Below are 23,954 nucleotides of genomic sequence, written 5' to 3'. Positions count from 1 at the left end.
CACACGTAAAGCACAGAACGTGACAACAAATAACAATGTTCCAACAAACATTCAGTAACGAATGTTTCAATTTTTTCAATGTTACAGTTAGAAACAAATAATGGACAATTTAATCTTTGTTAGTTGTGTTTAACTTTTTTTTATATACCAATGCCCCTGTACGGCTTACGAAACTTGTCGGGGTTTTCACGTATCCTGTTCGTATTTAATAAACATGTGGTCCCAATACTGGAATCTATCTCTCGATGCGACTCTTTGTTCAGCGCATTTGGCAGTTATCTCATGTTAACATAGTTAAGGAAAACTAAATGTAATGAGACTAAGATATGTTGTCTAAGATGAGTAGAAAGGTTTATGTGTTGGCAGTACATGACAGTTTATTTAATGGTATTAATTCACAACATAGAATATAAGAAAATAATAATTATTTATTTACTTATTTGCTAATATTTCACTGGTATTATACCCAGCATCTTCAGAGCACAAACACGGTTCTGTCAGAGTACACAAAATCACAATAATTTGGTATAACAGTGGGACTAGTTTAAAAAATTGTAATAGCAGTGCAAGGAATTACAGTAATTGGCACCATCTAGTTGGATAAAGAGAGAGAGAAAAAATAAGTATCAATTTGATCTTAAAACTACCGTCTTCCAGATTTTTGGTAAAACTATATAGCACATTTGTTTTCTCCCATCTGATCCAGTGTAAAGGGGTATCCAAGCATGGTCTGCTAGTCTCAACTTTCAATAACGATAGTAGCAAATGTATTTTTCATGTTCTCCAAGGCAGATGTCAACAGTTCTTCCTGTCTGACCATAGTAAGCCAGGTCACTAGTACAGGACACGTCATATACTCCTGGATGTGATAAAGGAGAGAGTTTGTCCTTAGGTGAAGGGATGAGAGTTGCCAATTTCATATATGGTTTAAATGTGGTGCGATATTGATATCTTTTCAGATGTGCTCTGAATTTACGGGAAAGTTACATATTAGGCAATGAAGGGGATTTCTGAGGAGCATTTAGTGGTTTTTCTATTCTTTGGGGATTATAGCCATTGGCTAAAACAGGTGTGATGCAAGTAAGTGAGTTCAGTAGTAAGAGCATTGTAATTGGAACAGATAGCTCTAGCTCTGTGAGTTAATGTTTTGAGGATACCATATTTTTGAGCTGAATGATGGTATGATTGTTTGTGCAAATCTCCCTGTGTGTGTAGGTTTTCTATAAATAGAAATGGATAATGAACCATCAGGAAGGCATATGATTAATGTATCTAGGAAGGACAGAATCATTAGTTTCCTGTTCCAATGTGAAGTGGATTTTAGAATGTTGGCTATTTAAATGCACTAAAAATGTGTCTGAACCATGTAACTAAATAGCAAATACATCATCAACATAGTGCAGCCTAACAAGTGGTTTGAGAGTAGCTGTATTCATAGCTGTTTTCTTAGTGTTCTATGTAGAAATTGGCTAGAGAGAAAAAAAGGAGAGGGGGGTCCATTGCTGTTCCATCATTTGCCCTGAATTTATGGAAATGTTATGTATTAGGCAATGAAGGGGAATTCTGGGGAGTATTTAGTCGTATATTTTCTCTTTCCATGCAAAATAACCTGCATGTACTGTAAATTTGAATAATTCAAATATCTATTAGTCTAGCCATAAATACTGTTACAACTTGAACAGCGCATAAACCATAAATCAATAAATCATTTACAGCTTTCAGAATTTACAAACAACATGTATAATGTGCATACAGCAGCACTCAATGTTTGAAATGTCCCCCTTTTGCCTTCACGCACACCTGAAGTCTGTGAGGCCACATATCAATGGCGGCACACACACACACACACCATCCAATGGAAATACTGCCACTGTTCACTCTAAATCCACCTTCACGTTGATGATGTTGAGGTGTCGTTTTTTTGCAGGCTACTCTCTCAAGCTTCGACCACAATTTGAAGTTCAGTGGATTCAGATTGGGACTTCTGGATGACCAATCAGATGGTGATATGTGGTCAGGCACATTCACCTCCAACTACTGTTGTGTGGTCCTCGCCTTGTGTGCAGGGGCTGTCATACCACAGGGTCCAGCATGGTGTCTTGATACACTATGGCAGAGGTTTTGACCCCTTTCTCACAGAAATGCAATTTGGATGCCCTGATATGTCACTACTCCCCAACACACACACCAAACCATGACCGATACGGGGTGATGACTTCTCTGAATCCTGGGTGTCATAGCACGTACTGTGCGACTGTCCAGGGCATACCTGATTGTTTTAACGATTAACAGACTCTTCAATGGATGAAAATCTCATCTGTGAAGAGGATATCTGTTGTTCATGTACAGAAGGGTTTTCATTTTATCACCCTCTGCTGCATAAGTTGTTGTGTTAAGAAGTGTCCAGTAGAATGATGACATATATATATATATATATATATATATATATAAAACAGTCAGTAGTCTGATACACAAACATCCTACTGATTCTGAGTGTTTTTAGCATGTTGAAAAAGAAGAGGTGGTTGCATTCCAACCTTGTGAAGTGCTATTACAACTACAAGGTTCTCATAATCTCCCCACTGCATGTTTACTCGTAGAGCTAGACAACTCTTTCTCTACTGATAAACATGCGAATGTTGGCTGACCACAGAGCCGAGCGCTTATGCAATTCTGTGGGCAGCATGTGACTGTGTGGAAGATGTAACAGTATTTATATTTATGGCAAGACTGTGTATATGTAGGGGGAAATGCAACTTTAGCAAAAGTCATCCCTGGAAACTGTATAAAGAAGGTGTGAGTAGGGGAGTGAGAGACAGGTTTTTTTCGTGCAGAGTTGTGAATGATTAGATTGCCTTGCCTGAGAATGTGGTGTCTGCAAAGAGTTTGAATGTGTTTAAAACATGATATGATGAGCTGTGTGTGTGTGTGTGATAAAAGGTCATCCCAGATGCGTCTTTAACTTGGGGTGGTAATAATAATAACAATAAAACTTTAGGTTTCAATTAATGGTACATTGATAAACAGTGAAGTAATATTGAAACTAATCACTGTGTCTGAATTTTTTAAGATATGGTTTTTCAATATACCTTTTAGGAACAGAATTTTTAACAGAGGAGGAAGAATTACTTGTGAGAGGGGGCTAATAATTTAGTTTAAGTGATTAGCAAGTTTGTATGAAGAGCTGTTTATACTATCCAATTAGGCATAGATACATCTTGTTTGTGAATTTTAGGTGCTCGTAATATATTCTTACGTGAAAAGGCTCGAGTTTGTTAACAGTTTCTTTTGGCCAGGAAGTGATTTTCTTCAGTAATTTGCAAACTTTATTCTTTTGAGAGTTATCAGGATTACAATCTATGATCCTACTAACTCTCAAAAGAATATAAGCAAAATATTAGCAAATAAGTGAAATAAATAATTATTTTCTTATATTCTGTGTTGTGAATTAATGCCATTAAATAAATTTCCTTATAAATTTCAACTCTCTATCTACTATCTACTGTTGTTGCCTAAAACGGAAACTCACATAAAAGAGCAGAGAAATGTCAATTTAGTGTTTATATGACATCCCAAAAGATCTAACATACAACCAATATGGATCTTAGATTTTGCACACAAACAATGAAGAGACATTTTGTTGGTGAAAGTGCTAGATGTAACGAAAACTAGGAAGTTTACATATACTATGTTTTTTTCCTATACATACTATGATAACGTTTAATTTTGAAATTAGGCACAGTAAGAAATTAACAAACAATAACTAATAATAAAATAAAACAATTATAACAACATACTGTAATAAAAGTTATGTGAATGGAATCTCAACCTTAGAATATGAATTTTTTTTCAAGTCGAGAATTTTCTCCTTTTCACTTAAAGGAAGCACTTTACGTCTTCTCTTTGGCATATCTAAATTGCCAGCATCACCACTCTTATACTTTGGGGCCATTATTAAGTAAAATAAGGGTTACTTGAACACAAGCACTGTGATACTGCAACAGTCAATCTGACATCGAAGATGCTACTAAGTGACTAATGAGCTGGTAGCGTATATAGTACAGTGTGGATACACTGGACAAAGGGCTGATTCACATCTTAGGTGGGACAGCATGAGATTTCATCACTCTACTCAGAATGCCATGCAATTTAAAACTTATAAAGTGTTTATTTCTGGAATTTCTGATTTAATATTTTCAGACTGGGATGGACTGTGGGTGAGTGAAACTGCAGATAAGGGGAGACTACTGTACTTCAATAACCAGGTAATCCTGTGAGCCACTCAGGCTACTTTAGCAAAGTGCCTTATAAATTTCAACTCTCTATCTACTACTACCACCAAATCCCTGGCTTCATCAATTTCCTGGAGTACAGTTTCCTCAGTGTGATACATAGCTTGTAAACTTTTGTATCCCAAAATGCATAACTTGACACTTTTTCAATTTAAATACCCATTATGTTCTGCCCATACTCTCAGCCTTTTTAAATCACCCTGCAAGCTTTCTAACCTCGATTGACTATTACCATACCCAACTTTACATCATCAACAAACAAATGAATATATCTCTCTCTTCAAATTATTTCCTATCTCATTTATGTACAAATGAAACAGAGTCCTACAGCACAACACTACTCACCTGCCTTCTCCTGGATTCTGCTCCTCCATATATTACTTTTTTGGAATCTCTCCATCAGCCACCTTTTTATTGATATCACCAGTTTCATATCCATCCCAATTTGTTGCAGTTTGTGTAAAAGAGTTCCATGTGGTATCTATCCTGTCAAACAGCTTTGCAAAATCCAGAAGTATCATCACATAGCCATTCCCCTCTATCCAACTCAGCTGTCACTATTATAAAATGTCAGTAGATTGCTAAGGCATGACTGACCCTTCACAAAGTTATGCTACCTCTCATAGAGTATCATAATCTTATCCACCCGTTCCTAAATTCTGTATTTCACCAACTTTTCCGATATTTTATCACCACTCCTGAGATAGTTATTGGTCTATAATTTATGACCACAGACTTAGATCCTCCTTTATGCAAAGGATTTATTTTCCCCTTCTTCAACTTTCTTGGGACTTGCCAGAGCTGAGACTTAAATGAAACAGCCTAGTCAAAGGCATTGCAAGTTCCCCTGCACATTTTCTTAAAACACAAGCCAATATCTAATCCAATCCCACAGCTGTATTTGTATTTAGATTCTGCAATATGCTAAGTGCCTTGAATTACTCAACCTCTGTTCTCACATCAGCCGCTGTCACCTCTGTCATAATAATATCTTCACTTGGATGATATTTGCCTCTGTTATCCCTTGAATGAGTACTGATGGAAGCATCAGCACTCATTCAAGTTATCCTTCAATAATCATTGTTCCTCCTACTTGCTGCATAGTGAAAAAACTCCTTTTTGGGATTTCCTTTCACCTGTTCGGCTAATCTCTTCTCATAATTTGATTCTGCCTTCCTTTCCATGCTGGTCACCTTTTTGCCTGATCCTCATACTATTCATGAGTTAGCTGGTCACCTTTCTTGCCTGATCCTCGTACTATTCATGAGTTAGCTGATCACCTTTCTTCTTATTTAGCCTCCATAACATTTTCTTTGTTTGTAACTCATGCTCAATGATATTACTCATCCATCTAACTCCTTCCCAATTTACCCTCCTGATCATGGGTATAGTGCGATATTGCTTCCTTCAGATACCCCTTGATTACATCCCAATGCACTGTGAACATCCTTCCCTTGCAGATCTTTATGGTATGGTACTGCTTCAAGCTGTCTCCTAAGTGTATCATAATAATCAGCCTTATAGTTTCACCTTCTTAACTGGAATTTCCACATTTTGCTATCCCTCAAGTACATGATCGCTTTTCTCAATCGGAGAAAATGTAGCCACCTTAGTTATGGACAAGTCTTCTGATCCCATAACAAGATCCAACACTCTCATATCCCGAGTCTCCTTTGTGAGATTCTTTTTCAAGTAATTATCTCTTGTGTATAAAAATTCATGCAATCTTTCCTCCTTCAACTCCATGTTTACGAAGTTGACAATCTTCATCATAATTACTCGATTTGCACTCATTGTGCTAATCTGCTGATGCATGCCTTTCACATCTTCCTTGCCATCCATCTCACACTAGATTACTCAAAAGATCTGCCATCTGCCCAACTGACTCCTACTCTTTTTTTGGCTGCAATTCATTTGCTATCATCAGCAGTACCCCACACCATGTACTGTCTACTGTATCCTCTCTGAAAATAATAAATCCATCACATTCTATCCCAACAGCTACATCATCTGCTGTTAGCCAAGTCTCACCAATGCCTATAATGTTTGGTAAGGTTGCACTTAGCAATGCTAAAAACTCCTCTCTCTCTCTCTTGTTCTTGATACTTCTGAAATTAGTATATAAAAACTGCAGCATCCCTTTAAAACCCCCAACTACCTTTACTTTCTGCAATGACTACCGAATTCGATATTTTTGCTTAAGACTAGATTCTGACTTATTGGTCATTTTCACACTTTTTTTTTTAATACTTCACATGCAAACTTTGTTTGCTTACACTTGGATAAAAGATTAAACCAAGAATATAATTTCTTGACATCTTTAATTTATAGTATAACCAAATGGAAAACCTTTCGACATCATCTCTAATCCAGAGTATTTTAGTAATAAGGTGTGACATCTTTTAGCTATCTGTATATGGAAATATGACTTCTGCATTACTTCAACCTTGGTATCACTTCTGGGTCTGGCTCTCGCTGATGGGACCTCAATAAAGGTTGAAACCAGTCTGGGAAGTGATCCTTCCCATAATGCATACCATTATACATGTCTGCAAGGATATGGGATACTAAGGTAAGTGATGTAAAGTCATTAGCCTCTATATACAAGTTGTCCAGTCGTGAAGTTACTTCACATGCAAACTTTGTTTGCTTACACTCAGATAAAGGATTAAACCAAGAATATAATTTCTTGGCATCTTTAATTTATAGTATAACCAAGTGGAAAAACTTTCAACAAGTCACTTACTCGCATTAGTACGAGTTATTAACGGCTTCTATACAGCAGCATGGCCATGGAAATTTAACTTGTGCAGTTCCTTATGAATGGTCTTCATGCACCCCACCCCCTGTTGACTCCTGCAATTCCTTGGTAATGATTTGTAAAGAGGAATGATGGCACTCATGGACAACATGTTTCGGAGCTCTCGTCTTTTTCCGTGGCCTTCCTAAACATTTCTTGGTAGTCGTAAGTCCCTCACGTTTCCATTTACTAATAATGTCTTGAACAGTTGACCATGGGTGTTGCAAATTTTCTGCAATCGCACGCATGGACAGGTTGCTGATATGGCACCTCATAACACCTCAATGGAAGTCAGTAAGCTCAACACACGTGGGCATGTCTCACGAGTAGACAATATACAGCTGTATGATGTCTGAGGAGCTCACGCATAGTTTTAAATGAATTTTGGCACATGTGAACTATTGCAATGTTCCATTTTTGTTGTGGAATGGGGTGTCCAGATACTATTTTTTCCACATAGGGTAGAGGCTAATGACCTCATATCAACTGCTTTAGTATCCTATAATGCAAAGCACACACCCTTTCAGATGTGTATAATACTATGCATAATAGGAAGGGTCCGCTTCCCAGATCAGTTTCAACCTTTACTGAAGTCTCATCAGTGGGAGCCAGACATAGTAGAGATACCAAGCTTAAAGTAATGCAGAAGTCATAAAATTCCAATATTCAAGTAGTGAAAAGGTGTAACACCTTATTATTAAGAGATACATGTAGAATGTTTTTTCACTTGGTTAGACTATAAATCAAAAATGCAAGTCTCTGATCCAGAGTATTTTAATAATAAGATGATACACCTTTTCACTACTTGTATATGGGAAAATATGACTTCTACATTACTTCAGCCTTGGTATCTCTTCTAGGTCTGGCTCCCAGGATGAGACCACAGTAAAGGTTGAAACCAGTCTGGGTAGTGGTCTCCTCTCATAATGCATAGTATTATGAGAGGAGGCTTATCTTATCATACATGTCCAAAAGGGCATGTACTTTGCATTATGGGATACTTAGGTAGTTGATATGAAGTCATTAGCCTCTGTATACAAGTAGTCCAGTAGTGAAGATACTTTATATGCAAATTTAGTTTGCTGACACTTAGATAAAAGGATTAAACTAAGAATATAATTTTTTGGCAATAGTCTAACAAAGTGACTATTGCCAAGAATTTCAACATCTATTTCTGATCCAGAGTATTTTAATAATAAGATGATATGCCTTTTCATTACTTGTATATGGGAAACATATGACTTCTATATTACTTCAATCTTGGTATCCCTTCTGGGTCTGGCTCTCACTGATGGTAGCTTGCTCTTAAACGAGTAGAGGTTCAGCTCGGTGGCTGGTTTCTGTCACTGAGTGGAGCCACCGATGAGTTTCCTATCCTAGAGTGATTCAAGTCAGGAGAGATGAGTTTAGTAATGATCTCTTAGGGTCGCTCAGAGGGATTTAACGTGATTTTGTAGATCAGTGCTTCCCAAACTTCTAGATGTCAGGGCCCCCTTTGGAAAAATTTTATTTCATGCCCCCCCTCGAAAAAAATTTCGTCATATAGACATATATTATTATATACTATTTATTGCATTTATATTCAATACAAAACATTACACAGCGAATATTGCAAAAATCAAATGCAAATATTACATATTTAGCATCTTACATACACATTTGACTTGGCACATTATCTCATATTTTTATATAGATAGATATATTGTTATTGTACATTTGCAGTACAAGCACATGAAACATAAACCGATTAGTAATAAAGAAAGAATTAAAAACATAAAAGAAGTTTAATAACAATTTAATGTGATGGTTTCAATATTGCTACACCAATATCAGGTGAAATATTTGAAACTGCAATTCTTACATTTCTGCTTTGAAATGAAACTTATATGAATAAGCATATATTTACTAATATTCATTAAGAGCTGAAATATGCAGGAAACAAAATTTGTAAACCCGCACCAATGTGTGATTTTTTTCCATTAAAATATAAAAAATAACAAAGAAATAATAAATAATAAAAATTAAATACGTTTCTTTTAAGATAAAAAAAATCTACTTAGTCTTAAAAGATTTTAAATTTGTTTTCATTATTTTACGGACCCCTCAACAAAACCTACGGCCCCCAAGGGGGCCGTGGCCCACAGTTTGGGAAGCACTGTTGTAGATCACTCAGTTTTTGGAGAGCTATTCTCATACTTTAGCATACCACAATAAAGGTCAAAACTGGTCTGGGTAGTGGCCCCCCTCCATTAATGCATAGCATTATATACATTCAGTACGGCATGTGCTTTGCATTATGGGATACTAAATCAGTTGATGTGAAGTCATTAGCTTCTATATATAAGTAGTCTAGTAGTGAAGATACTTCACATACTTTGAATGTGAAGTATCTAAGAATATAAATTCTTGGCATCTTTATATAACTTATCATGTAAAATGTTAAAGTAAAATAATTACACTAACCTAATCCATGTTGTAAACTGTGAAAATAAGCTATATTGCAACTGCATACCTACTTAAGAGTTAAAGAGGATGTTGGGAGAATAAGTATATAAATTTGTCTTATTTTGTAATACAGTTGGCAGTACAAATGAACATCAGTCTTCTTAATTTTTTTTTTTTTTTTTTTTGGTGTTGTTGTTTAATGACATTTCTGTTTTTATGAGTATCTTGATGACTTACAAGTTATACAAAATAAAATGCTTAAGAATAGCTTATTTCAAAAATTGCAGATGCAGGATAGGCTTAAGTTTATAACAGAGGGCGAGAGAAATAGTGCCACCTGTTGTCATAGATTGGAATTAATTCATATTTTGGAAAGAGCAGCAGCATATCTTTAAGAGTATCTTTGTGCAAACAAAGGGACAAACAGTCTAAAGGAATTAACATATATGAAATTAACTACATAAGATACAATCCCCCTGATTGAAAATAAAACTTATCTATTCCATTCCTTGGAAGCCATGATAGTGAAAAATGTGTAAATTATGCAAAGCAAAGAATGCAGAGTTTGAGCACAATGGAATGGGAGGAGGAGGGATTAAGTGAACAAAAGGTATATGGGAAATTGAGTAAACAATGTTAATAAAGCTGTGGGACTTGATATATCACCATGTGTTTTGAGGGAATGCACTAGGGAGTTGAAATATTCCTTGACATACTTGTTTAATGAGATGGCAACTCCCTGGTGCACAAAGCTGGCGATTATGAAAAGCACAGGAGACAGCTTGCAGCTGTAGCATAGAATAAGGAGTTGGCGGAAAGGAGATCAAATGCTGTTTGGGTACTATTCAAAAACTATTCAGCAGAAGTCATGTCAAAGATCAGAAGTTGACCCCTGAAATACATTTACACCATTTTCACATAATGGTGGGAGAAACAAGAGGTCATCCCTAGTCAGCCTAACTTTCAAGTTCGAAAGTGGAAGGAAGGCAAGATTTTACCTCTTCATAAGGGTGGTAACAGAACTCAAGCTTCAAACTAAAGGCCAATCTGTGTGTGTCAGGTGTTGTGGTTAAGTGTTCAAGAGGTTAGTGAGAACCAAGATCAAGAACTGGGTTGACAACAGTGGTATTCTCTTTGATGGACAGCACAGATTTGCTAAAGGAAGGTCATGTTTTAGTAATCTGCTTACTTATTACAATAAGGTGACAGGTACATTGGACATGGTTGATGGATACACGGTAGTAAACTTAGCTTTTGCAATAACTTTTGATGGACTGTCAAATGATAGTCGATGGTTAAACTAAAACTGATGGGGTTGGATATCAGATTAGTGCAGTGTATCAGAGATTGGCTATTTGATAGGTATCAGCAAGTTTGAGGGAGCGATATCCTAGAAGAGGAAAGTCATTAGCAGTTGTGCCTGAAGGGTCTGATTTAAGGCCACTGCTGTTTAACCTGTATGTTAATGAAGGTTTAAATGGGAATATTCAGTTGTTTGCAGATGATGCACAGCCGAGAAGAACTATGAAGAATAGAGCAGATGTCGCTTTACAAGAGGACGCGAAGAGTATGAGTAAATGGACGGAGAAGCGGGGTTACCAGTTCAGTATTGCAAAGTGTAACATTTTAATATTTGGAAAACAAAGATGAAATGTTGAGTATACACTTGGTGGCAATATATTGGAAGTGGAAGAAATAAGAGAGGGATGGATAATGTTCTATTAAAGGACAGACTATTAAAGGACTAAAATTGTAAGGACAGCACAACAAATTCTGGTAATGACTCTGAAGACACCGACACGTAAAAGTAAGGATATTCTGGTTCTACTATATAAGGCTTTTGATTAAGTCACATATGGACTACTGAGCACAAATTTTGTCACTTGGTTTTCAAAAAGATGAAGATATATTGGAAAAGGTTCAGAAGCAATTGACAAAGGTGGTTTCTGGTCTCTGGAAAGTTGAGTATGAAGAAAGGTTGAGAAAATGTAATTTACTAGTGGATAGGAGGAGGAGGAATGGTATGATAGAATCATAAGTTGAAAAGGGATTCTTATCAGATTAATGTTAAAGAGGTTTTTCACATAATGGTGGGAGAAACAAGAGATTATCCCTGGAAGCTGTATAATTAGGGAGTAAACAAAGGAATCAGAAGCAGGATTTTTGCATGGAAAGTGGTGAATGGGAATGAATTGCCTGAGAGTGTGGTGTCTGCAGAAAATGTGAATGTATTTAAGGCATGGTATTATGAGCTGTGTGTATGACTGAGGGACTTCCCACAATGAGTCTTTGATTCTATGGTTGGAGGATAACAATAACAAGAATGAGCAAACAAACTTTGCAGGTGAAGTACCTTTACAACTAGACTACTTGTATAGAGAGAGAGAGACTGTTGATTTCACATTAATTGCCTCAGTATCCCATAATGCAAATCATGCTTCCTTTTGTGTGTGTGTGTGTGTATATATATTGCAATGCATTGATGCAACTTTGCAACTGATGCAATGCATTAAGTCAACTGCTTCTATATATAAGAAGTCTAGTCATGAAGATATTTCAGTGTAAACTGTTTGGTTATACTTAGGTAAAGGATCAAAACAAAAATATGAGTCTTTGTCAAGTATAATGTCAATACCAAGTGGACAAACTTTCAATTATTTCTAGTCTGGAGTATTTTAATAATATGGTGATATTACCTATAACAGAAGATATATGACTTGAGCATTGATTTAACCTAGGTATATTCCTGAGTCTAGAATCCAATGGTGAAACCTCAATAAAGGTCAAAATCAGTCTGGGTAGTGATCCTTCCCATAATGAATAGCAGCATACACATCTAAAAGAAGTGTACTTTGTGTGTCCTGAATTATGGGATACAATCAGTCTAGTTGTGAAGATATTTCATGCAAACTTTGTTTGCTTATGCTTGTGGATAAGATTAAAAGAAGAATATAAATTTTTGTATATAATATGCTGGGTAACCAAGCTGAAAAACTTTCTACAGAGAAATGACTGTAGATGAATTACCTTGCTAGATGGAAGTAGTCAGGCAACCAATGCAAAAGACATAGCAGAACTGTTTAATGATAATTTTATTACACTATTTCATCTTGGTCAAGAAAGGTTTTATTACTAGAAAGATAGGGGGAGAGTTGAAGCATTAGAAGTGAATGAAGAAGTATTACACATGTCAGCAAACTAACAGAACTGGATAAGTTTTGTCATGTTTTAAGAGAAATGGACATGGCTGTTTAATGAAAGTCATGATGAGAAGGAGAGTAAATGAGCATCACTGCATAAGCATAGTAGTAGTAGTACTAGACTAGAGACATCAAACTAAAGACTAGTTTGTACATCTACTGTTTCTACTGAGATGATTAGATCTTGGAATTACTGTATTAGTAAGAACTCATATAGGACTATGAAGATGAGAATAATAATATTTACAAAGGTCAGCACAGTGTTCTTGCTTAAACAATCCAGTTGACTATTACAATCAAGTAACAAGAGTGGTTGATGTGGAAATGCACAAACCGCAATTTTTCTGTGTTTTGCAAGAGCATTCAAGTGTTACATGACACGTCAATTGTTTTAAGCTGCAAGGAATGAGTTTAACTATCAGGTTAATGGACTGGATTAGCAGCTGACTGTTATCTGACAGCTATTAGAGTTGTATATGAGGAAGATATACCAGGAAGGGAGGGTAAGTCAGAGCAGGAGGACTTTATAACTCACCTTCTGTTATGCTATATTACTATTATGTCACGAGTGCAATGAGTCATTAAGGAAGGGTATTCTACTCAGCTGCACAACTCTCCATCACCACTACTTACTTAAGCCACCAACTATACATGACGCTATCTACCACCACCACCAATAGTATTTTTTGTCTATAAATTAAGTGTATTCTCTATATACAATAAGTGAACATGTGTATTTCTTCTGATACTAAATCTGCAAAACGCAGATCGAATTCTGGTTGAGAACAAGAAAAACTTTTTAAACTAGTCAATCTTTGCAATGACTAGTAGGAATTCCTCCCCCCACCCCACCCCCACTTCTCATAGAAACTGACTGTAGAACAAATACATAAAAGAACCACTAATGAAGATTAGGAATGCAAGATTCTGCTAGTGGTTATTCTGCCAGCATATTCTTGCTTATAACATTCAGCATGCAACAGAAGTGCTGTGGTAATGAAGTAATGATGACAAGCAGAGACCTGACTCACCATGGGAGGTCCACAATCATTATTCATACTATTTCCATCATACTTTTTCTTAAACTCATTCACTGTCAATACATATATTATGATATGTACCTAGAACTCATTCCTAGCTCTTCCTGTCCATAAAAAAAAAAAAAAAAAGTTAGAGTTAAATGAGTACCATCCACTTTCCTGGGAAATATAAGGCATTAGAGGTTTAACATGTTATATTTGTACATTTTAAAAGTTAACACAAGTTATAAAAAAGACACACTGTGCATAATAAACATTATTGCTATATAATTAGTCACACTCAACTTATCAAACCTCTCAAATTCATTCATTGATAGTATACTCACACTGCCAACCCAATCCACTCATTCACCCAAGAAAAACAATTAGTCCACATAATAAACTCCCAAGGGTGTTCTTTTCCCTCCTGTCACAAACTGAAAAATTTCCCTTGCATCCATTCCATTAGATTCCCTTTAGCAACTTTGCTGGAGAAGCTTGTGAGAACTAGAATCCAGAGTTGGGTTGATAACAATGGTATTATCTTTGATGGACAGCGTGAATTTGCTAAAGGGAGGTCATGTTTTAGTAATCTACTTACTTATTACAATAAAGTGACTGCTTCCTTGGACAGAGGAAAAGGATACACAGTAATATACTTGGGTTTCGCAAAGGCTTTTGACAGAGTACCTCATGATAGGTTTGGCAGTCAAACTAGAGCAGATGGGGTTGGATATTAGATTGGTGCAATGGATTGGAGACTGGCTATCTGATAGGTATCAACAAGTTGTGTATGGGGGAGCGATATCCAGGAAAAGGAAAGTCACTAGTGGAGTGCCTCAGGGGTCTGTTTTTAGGTCCATTACTGATTAACTTGTATATTAATGATATAGGGGAAGATTTGGATGGAGATATTCAGTTGTTCACAGATGATGCAAAGTTGGGACAAACCATGAAGTGTAGTGAAGATGTTGTGGCCTTACAGGAAGACTTGAATAGATTGAGTGATTGGGCACAGAAATGGGGATGTGAATTCAATGTTGCAAAATGTAAGGTTTTAAAATTTGGAAAACAAAGATGGAATGTAGAATTTATGCTTGGTGAGAATATATTGTTGGAGGTAGAGGAAATAAAAGATCTGGGGGTGATAGTGGATAAGGATCTAAAATTTAGGGGACACATCGCCAAAATTGTGAAGACAACACAAAGGCTTCTGGGAATGATGCGGAGGACACTGACATGTAGAAGTAGGGAGATTCTTGTTCCTTTGTATAAGGCTTTGATTAGGCCACACATGGACTATTGTGCCCAGATTTGGGCACAATAGTCCATGTTTTCACTGGGTTTTCAGAAGGATGAAGAGATGTTGGAAAGGGTCCAAAGGAGACTGACTAAGGTAGTTTCTGACCTCTGGAATGTCGAGTATGAGGAAAGGTGTCATATACTGACACTTTTCATACTGTCAGAGTCTGGTGGACAGGAGGAAGAGGGGAGATATGATAGAGACCTACAAGTTGGTAAGGGGTTGTTATAGGATCAATGCTGAAGAAGTTTTACAGAGAATAGTGGGAGATCAGGGGGAGAACCAGAGGTCATCCCTGGAAACTGTATAAAGAGGGTGTGAGTAAGGGAGTGAGAGGCAGGTTTTTTTCGTGCAGAGTTATGAATGATTGGAATGCCTTGCCTGAGAATGTGGTGTCTGCAAAGAGTTTGAATGTGTTTAAAACAGTATGATGAGCTGTGTGTGTGTGATAAAAGGACCTCCCAGATGAGTCTTTGACTCCATGAGGTCTTGGGGTGGTAATAATAATAACTTACATTTCTATCATATACACTCTCTTCCACCTGTCAAATCAAGTTCTGTAATACACAAACACCTCTGTTCATTTCATTATATGACATTCCAGGTCCCTGAGATCATCTTGGTCTTCTGCCTCTGAATCCTCTTCCCCACTTCATCCTACTGAAACTCAGATAACTAGATCTGAGCACAGTAGTCAAGATGTGGCTGCATCAAAGCCTTATAAGAGAAATAATAAACTTCCTCATTTCTATCACTCTGCTTTTCAGAATCCAAAACTGAGCCTTTGTGCTATTTTACCCACTTTTGCAATATATCTTCAGAACTTCAACTGTCTGGCTTTATCAAGGGTATAATTATATTAGCTGCAATCAATTTGACCCAAGTGTATAAATGTACACTTTGTCACACTGAACTGGCAACTATTATCTTTTACCCATAATTTATTCAAGTCATCCTGCAGAATTTCTACCACTTATTTACTAATGCTCTCCCTAGTTTTGCACCATATGATTTAAGGATATTACCTTTCAAATCACCTCCAATATCATTAATGTGTAAACTTACAAAAGATCTGAAAACAATAGGTGAATATTACAAAAAATGGAGGCTCCAACTCAATCCAGACAAAACAGAAGTATAAAGCTTTCACCTTAATAATCACATGGCAGATGTCACTTTACATATCTTCTTTGAAGGATGTTTACTACGACACAATAAATTTCCAAAGTACTTGGGCGTGCCCCTGGACTGCATGCTCTCTTACAAGCAACACCAGAACACTCTTACAAGCAGAAACAAACGTTTCTGCTAAGTTAAGAACCCGTAACAACATAATACAAAAACTAATAGGAACGACATGGGGAGCAACAGCTGATAATCTGCGGATTACAGCTCTTGGTCTAGTTTTCGCTGTTGCCGAATATTGCTCACCAGTGTGGCTAAATAGCATACATGTTAAACTTGTTGATAACCATCTAAATAATACAATGAGACTGATTTCTGACAATTAAATCAATGCCCACACACTGGCTTCCAGCTCTTAGCAAGATTGTTCCACTGAATCTGCGCAGGTCTAAGGCTCTCTTACAGGAGTATAAGAAAATCTTGGAGAACACAGCCCTACCAATACATCTAGATCTTCCAGACTTAAGTGTACGACGATTGAGATCAAGGCATCCACCACTACAATTAGCCCAACTACTACTACAATCTAACTTTGACCTGAAGCAAAAGTGACAAGAACAGTGGGAGAGCCAGACAGATGACATCACAAAATTTTCTCTCAAAGAATTACAAGAAAGTTTTGATGCTTGCTCACACCTCCCACAAAAATCCTGGACTCAGCTTAATAAAATATGAACTGGTCATGGTGTATGTGTAGACATGCTTTTTAAATGGGGTAAACGACCATCCCTGCATTGTGATTGTGGAGCTCAAAGACAAACTATGGACCATATTGTGCCTCGGTGTTATCTCAGAGCATATTCAGGAGACAAATTGGACTTTTTAAGTGCTACACCCGAAGCTATGAACTATTTGACCAATATGGATGTAACATTTTAATTTTATTGGTTTTTAAAATGACTTTTAATTTTATGTTTTTAAAGTGACAGTGTATTGTACTGCATGTTTTGTTATTCAAGCCATACGAATAAATAAATAAATAAATGTGTAAACTAAATAGACTAAATAACTAAATAAATGGAAAATGTATGAAGATTTGTTGCACACTAGTTATCTGCTTTTGCTCCATCATATATGTCCATCTGTCTTTGTCAGCTACTTCTTATCCATGTCGAAACTTCATATCTATCTTCATTTGCATCTGTCCACTTACCAGATCATTTCAGTATCCTGTCAAATGCCTTTCCAATGACCAATAATATCACAGCATAGTTATTTCCTTTATTCACCTCAAATGTGACACTACTACAGAAAGAAAGTAAATTGACAAAGCAAGATCCCTCCTTTTCCCAAAACCATGCTGCTTCCACTACATCCATTGAGAATAATATTTGTACCTATCGATTCCTGATTTCTGATCTTAACCAAGTTTTCCAAAACCTTAACTAGTATTATCTGGAGATTCAAACAGTCTTTAATTTGCTACCTGTCTTTAATCCTCCCTTTTGTGCTGGAACTATCTTATTCCATCCAATAGCTTGGAATCCAACTTGTTCTGAGACTTAAAAACAGATTAATCTGAAGTACTGCTAATAGTTCCTTTGCATATTACTATAATACACAGAGCAATATCCCATCTAATCCTGTGATATTAACGCCTTCATTTCATTTTTCTGTCAAACTTGGCTTCTTGGTACTGACATCAAGCTTTTTTTTTTTTTCTTGCAAGCAATGTCTATAATATTATGGTGTGTATGTATAGGTTATTATGATTGATCATAATATGAAAAAAAAAAAAATATAACCACACATGCATTACACCAGTGATCACTGCAAGCAAAAAGTTACAAATATATATATACTGTATATGTGTGTGTGTCTTAATATCTTTATTATTATTATATTATTTTATTATTAATATTATAATAGTATATTATTGTATTATATTTATATTCATTATATATTATTGTATTATATTTATATTCATTATATATTATTGTATTATATTTATATTCATTATATATTATTGTATTATATTTATATTCATTATATATTATTATTATATTTTATATATACGCACATAATAACATTTTATTCATTCATTCATTACCTTTGTAATATCTTTGCTAGGACAACTATGATCCATCCCAACAGTCGAATGGCAATCTCCAAACTCATGAGAACCTACACTACTGCACATACTCAAACTTCCAATACCGTGACGAGTTCCATCCATGTCGGGAGAATTAGGGCTGACGTTAGGGCTAGAGTTTGCAATTTCAGTACATACAATACCACCAGAAGATCCCGACCCACTTCCACGATAATCCGCTAGTCTTTCAGCAGCTGCCGAACTACTGCAGCTACTGTCAGTCCGCGATTTTGATGACTTCCGCATTATTTCCTTAGCGGTTAAATTCGTTGTTGCCGTCAGGCTACTACAACAATACAAGCCCATTCAACATCCACATTGAAGATCATTACAATGGTATTCACTGATGACGAGAGTATCAGAGATCTGGTGAATAAAGAAAAATGCATATGCTCAGACGAAGCATCTGTAGAGAAAAATTGATACCTACAGTTTCCCAAGAGAAATAAAAGTGATGGTTAGCTTCTATAACTTACAGTACATGCCGTCATTAATATAATTCAGTACTAAATGAAGAAATTTTCTTTTCACTAAAAGAAAGGATTCTAAAATGGAAGTAGATGAATAGATATATGTGTTCATGAAGAACATAAAATTTCAAACCCGAAGTCAATAATATCTGGTGATTTTAGATGTCCTACTTGAGATCATATTTATTCCAACAAAATAATAATCAATAAATTAGTTTCCATATACTGAATCGATGCCACAGCTGTACTTTGGTTAGTCAGAGCAATATTTTAATTCCCAGCAGAGGAACCACACAAGCAATTTTGAGATAAGATTAAGATCTTATACAGAACCTAAATGTCTCCCGTTTTTTTATCCCCTCAGACATGCAGAAACCGGCAAAAGAATACACAATACATACATATAACATGGAGCTTAGATTAATACAGAAAAACACAAGCAAACCGATTGCATTAAATGCCAGTAATTTCCATGACGGAGAGTTCAGCTCCTCTGCGTGATCATCAAATAAATAATAAAAACACCAACGCTTATTATCTGACACAACAGCAACAACAAAACACTTTAGGGAAGCTCATAACAAGAGTAATATAGACATAGCGCGATCTACCGCTCAAAGTTTTGCCTGTAAACTTCGTGTGTTCTCTGACCATTTGTCTACATATGAAACATTATAGAAAAGTTAAATTTTACTTGCGATATTGGATAAGATGTTATTATTATACTTATGAAACAAAGTGAAGGGTTCAAGGTCTACTTTTAGCAGAGGCAGGACGTCTTGAGGTGTACTTGAGATACTGAATAAAGGTGATATTTCACGACTTTCGATTTACTAATAGTATGTTGGGCACAATGCTCAAAACATAAACGCAACATTAAACTAAAGTTTTATTTAACCCTCCATAATTTTCAAAAATGCATTCGGATCACCGCGTAAGCTTAAAAGAAAGGGGAAAAAATGCATAAACACAACACTTTCATGTTGGTAACAGAAGAGTCTATTTCTAATTTCTAACATATAAGTAAACTTTCTGGAACGTTTTGTGATCAATTTAATAAAGAGAACGCTTTATTAAATTGATCACAATTTAATAAAGTCGTTTGCATCTAGAGCACTAGGCTCCCTAAAGAAAAACTTAACTTATATTCCACTTGCCGAATATAGAAAACTGTTTATTATAAGCCTTTCTTCGACCAGCTCCCCAATCAGTCTATCTCTGGCCAGCAAATGCAGGTTTTTCTCCCGGAAACTCGACTTTTCGTCACTATAGTCAGGAAAATCGACCGTATAACCTGCGCATTTTAGACAATAACATACTGTGTTATGGGTTAGTATCCCACAACATAACTGCATTTGTTTACTTTCTTCTCTGCATGTCACTTAAAATTAGTGATAGTCTTGGGCAGTTGGTTAGACTATAATCTCTGATTGGCTAGCAGTGATTAAACTGCCCACTTAGTCTTCAGAATTTAGATAGGACAAATATGCCTAGCCTATGGCTATCCTATAAAGGAAAAAAGGCATTCCCAAATACGCCTCACCTAATCCCTATAATAAATAAAGAAATAAAGAAAAATTTTAAAAAGAAAAGCCTGTCTAGCTCAGTGGAAGAGACGTGTGCCTCCACAGCACTAAGCTGCTCAAAGAATGGCAATCTGAGTTTAATCATGTTGGAAGTTTTTTCCTACTTGGTTAGACTATAATAAATTTAGTTTAATCCTTTATCCAAGTTTAAGCAAACAAAGTTTGCGCCTGAAGTATCATCAGGACTGAGGCAACTTGTGGTAAAGATGGACCAAGCTCTCATCACTCCTTGTCTTAATATCTCCCATAATGCAAAGCACATCTCCTTGCAGACATGCATAATGCTATGCATCAAGGGATGGGCCACTACCCAGACCGGTTTCGACCTTTATTGAGGTCTCGTCAGTGGGAGCCAGACCCATAGGTGGCGATGCCAAGGTGAAAGCAATGGAGAAGTCATATTTACCTATACGAGTTACCAAAAGGTGTCTCAACTTATTATTAAATTACTCTGGATTTAGAGAAAGATGTTCGAAGTTTTTCCCGCTTGGTTAGACTATAATAAATTAGTTTAATCCTTTATCCAAGTGTAAGCAAACAAAGTTTGCACCCCAATAAAGGTCGAAACCGGTCTGGATAGTGGCCCTTCCCTTAATGCATAGCATTATACTGTACATGTCTGCAAGGGGATGTGGTTTCATTATGTGAGATACTAAGACAAGGAGTGATGAGAGCCCTTTAAACTACGAGTTGTCTCAATCCTGAAGATCATCACTAACAACATCCAGCATCCAGTGAAGAAAGACTGCTGACATCCTAACATTATATATTTATTGGGTGTGATAATGTGGGTTCTGCCGTCGATTTTCTTTTGGAACAAAATACCTGAGTTTCGAGGAGAAAAAAAACGTGCTTGCCTATGCCAGAGATCGACTAACTCAGGCACCGGCTAAAGAAAGGCTTAGAAAATGTTCCCTAGTCAGTGACTCGATTTGAACCTATGTCTTCCTTCGGGCGATCAAGCGCCATGAAGTGCAAACGTCACTTCCACTGAGCTACACAGATTCTAATAAATAAATAAATAAATGAAATAAAAAATTGTAAAAGTAATAAATTAATAAATATCTTAAATACACAACAATCTCCCACGTTGTTTTTAACTACAATATATGAAAGGCCTGTGTAGTTCAGTGCAAATGACACTTGCAACCTCAGTGCTACCCAAAGATAGACTTAAGTTAAAGTCTAATCGCCAACTAGAAAAAAGTTTTTCTAAGCCTTTCTTCGACCGCTCCCGAGTTAGTAGATCTCTGGAACTGCAAGCGGGTTTTTTCCCTGCATGGAACTCGGGTTTTTTCATTTCATAATTTCAAAAAATCCAACAGTAGAATCCACACGACTTCAGATGAGAACATATCTTTTTAGGGTTAACTATCAAGAGATGGCAGAACTTGTTTTCTGGTCTCTTCATTGGTGGCTGCTTATAATAGTCTTGGGCCAGCTATTTCTAATTGGCTACTGGTTGGGAATGACTCACTCAGCCACCAAAAGTTAGATATGGTTAAAAAAAAGGCATCGCCTACTTCCTATAAGGGAATAAAAGGCATTAGCTGATTTTTTTTAAAAAAATTACAACACACACACACACACTGTATATCTACTCTCTATATATAAAAAGATAAGCCGAAATTTGAAACGTTCTTATGTCACGTTTTTTTGTCTTAGCAGCTTTCTGGCTTACCAGCATACAACTCGGGGGGTTAGGCGCCGTAGGCACCGAGGGGGGCGGGCGGATCCCCCTAGTATATATATATATATATATAGATAGATAAAGAATTAAAATTTCATTTCCCCTTGTAACGAAGTAATAAATCACTATTTGGAATTTTGTGCATAAATCTGGTCTCTGTACAATAAGGAGACTTAGGAGCGAGTACTGAAGTGAGTGACTAATAATTTTTTTGGACTCTGGCTATTTAGTATGCAAACAAATTATGGGAATGTGGTCCTCAGAACAAAGTAGATAAGAGGTGATGAGTAAGGAATATAAGTTGATTAGAGGACCATGTTTAATAGATTCAATGGAATTAATATACAGGTTAGGTGAAATAAAATGAGAGGTCATCTCTGGAAACTGTAAAAACACTGAATGAAAGGCACTGGAGGAAATCAAAATAAATTTTTTGAATGAACGGAATGCTTTTTGAAAGTTTTTGTTGCTCAGTGGAAGTGGAGTGTGCAGTCTCTGCATTGGATGGGGAAGAAGGAAACCTAAATTCGATTCTAGTCGTCGACTAGAGAAATTTTCCTAAGTCTTTCTTTGACCAGTTCCCGGGTTAGCTGATTTCTGGGACTGGTAAACAGGTATTTCTAATGGAAATTCGTTTTTTCGTCCCGTAACTCAAGAAAATCGACCGTGAAAACAATACTATTTCAGACAATAACATATCATGTTAGAGTTGGGGCCAGTGAGATGGCGGCACTTGTCAGCTGACTATTCATCGTATGCAGCTTATTATTAGTGATCGTCTCGAGATAGTTATCTCTGATTGGCTACCAGTGAATACTAAACTTCCCACTGAGTCATTAGAAGTTCGATAGGGCTAAAACTGTCTCAGGTACTCCCTATAAGGAAATAAAAGGTGGTAGCTGATTTTTTTTTTTTTTGATGATTTATACACCTTTTCAAATGGCTCTGACTATATCCAAGCATGTGTATAATGACCAAAGAATGACCTAGGCTCGATAATGTTCCTCCAGTCTCTGATTACAGGAACTTTATTTAAGCCTTTCTTCTACCGGTTTCCAAGTTAGTCGATCTCAGGCACTGACAAATTGGGGGTCTTTCTCCTGGAACCTCAGGTTTTTCTATCCTGTAAAATCAAGAAAATCGACCATAGTACCTACATTATTTCGAACAATAACATAGTGTGTTATGATTAGGGACCAAGACATGGTGATACTTGTCATTCATCTCTTCATCAGATATGGCTTATAATTAATGATAGTCTTGGGATAGCTATCTCTGATTGGCTGCCAATGGAAATTGAACCGCTCTCTCACTCTCTAAAAGATATATAGGGCTAATACCCGCTCGCATACTCCATATAAGTGAATAAAAGCCATTAGCTGCTTTTTTCCTGACTATGTCCCTTATTCCATTATCCCTTATCAAAATTAATTTGACATTTCCACTATGAACAGTGCCTAAATAGCTATAATTGTTATATGTTTAGCAAGTTCTTCCTATCTATAAGAAGGGAGATATGAAGGATTGCAAGATTATTATTATATTATACAACTATTAGTTTAATCTCTCATGCAAGCAAGATTTTATTGAAGCTCATGCTAAATAGGACTGAGGCCAAATTTGAGGCAGAGATGCCTGAGGAACAAGCAGGTTTTAAGAAAGGTAAGGGCACCAGAGATCAGATCCTTTGCCTTAGACAGATCAAGAAAAGTATAAAGGATTTCGACTCCCTATAGTGATGAGTTTCTTAGACTACTCGAAAGCTTTTACTGCGTTCATCATGTGAAACGGTGGAAAGTAATGCACACTATCAGGTTGATAGCTAACTTATATAGGGAGCAAGAAACCTCGGTAAGAATAGGTGTTAGATTC

General features: G+C 36.4%; 1 protein-coding gene across 1 annotated transcript in view; it reads right to left on the bottom strand.

The window, feature by feature from the left end:
* LOC150108627 (uncharacterized) overlaps positions 1-18,582 on the bottom strand; it is a 327,730-nt gene extending 309,148 nt beyond the window's left edge. The window contains exon 1 of the mRNA XM_090390495.1: positions 18,295-18,582. Within this exon, the coding sequence (XP_090246621.1) occupies positions 18,295-18,582 (288 nt within the window). The remainder of the gene's footprint in view (positions 1-18,294) is intronic.
* Between the last annotated feature and the right edge of the window lie 5,372 nt (positions 18,583-23,954).

This window comes from Typopeltis vanoorti, chromosome 3, assembly GCF_054136105.1.
Source record: "Typopeltis vanoorti isolate ZY-2024b chromosome 3, IOZ_Tvanoo_1.0, whole genome shotgun sequence".
NCBI lineage: Eukaryota > Metazoa > Arthropoda > Arachnida > Uropygi > Thelyphonidae > Typopeltis > Typopeltis vanoorti.
The sequence above is the reverse complement of the archived record's forward strand: the minus strand, read 5'-3'. Positions and strand labels throughout refer to the sequence as shown.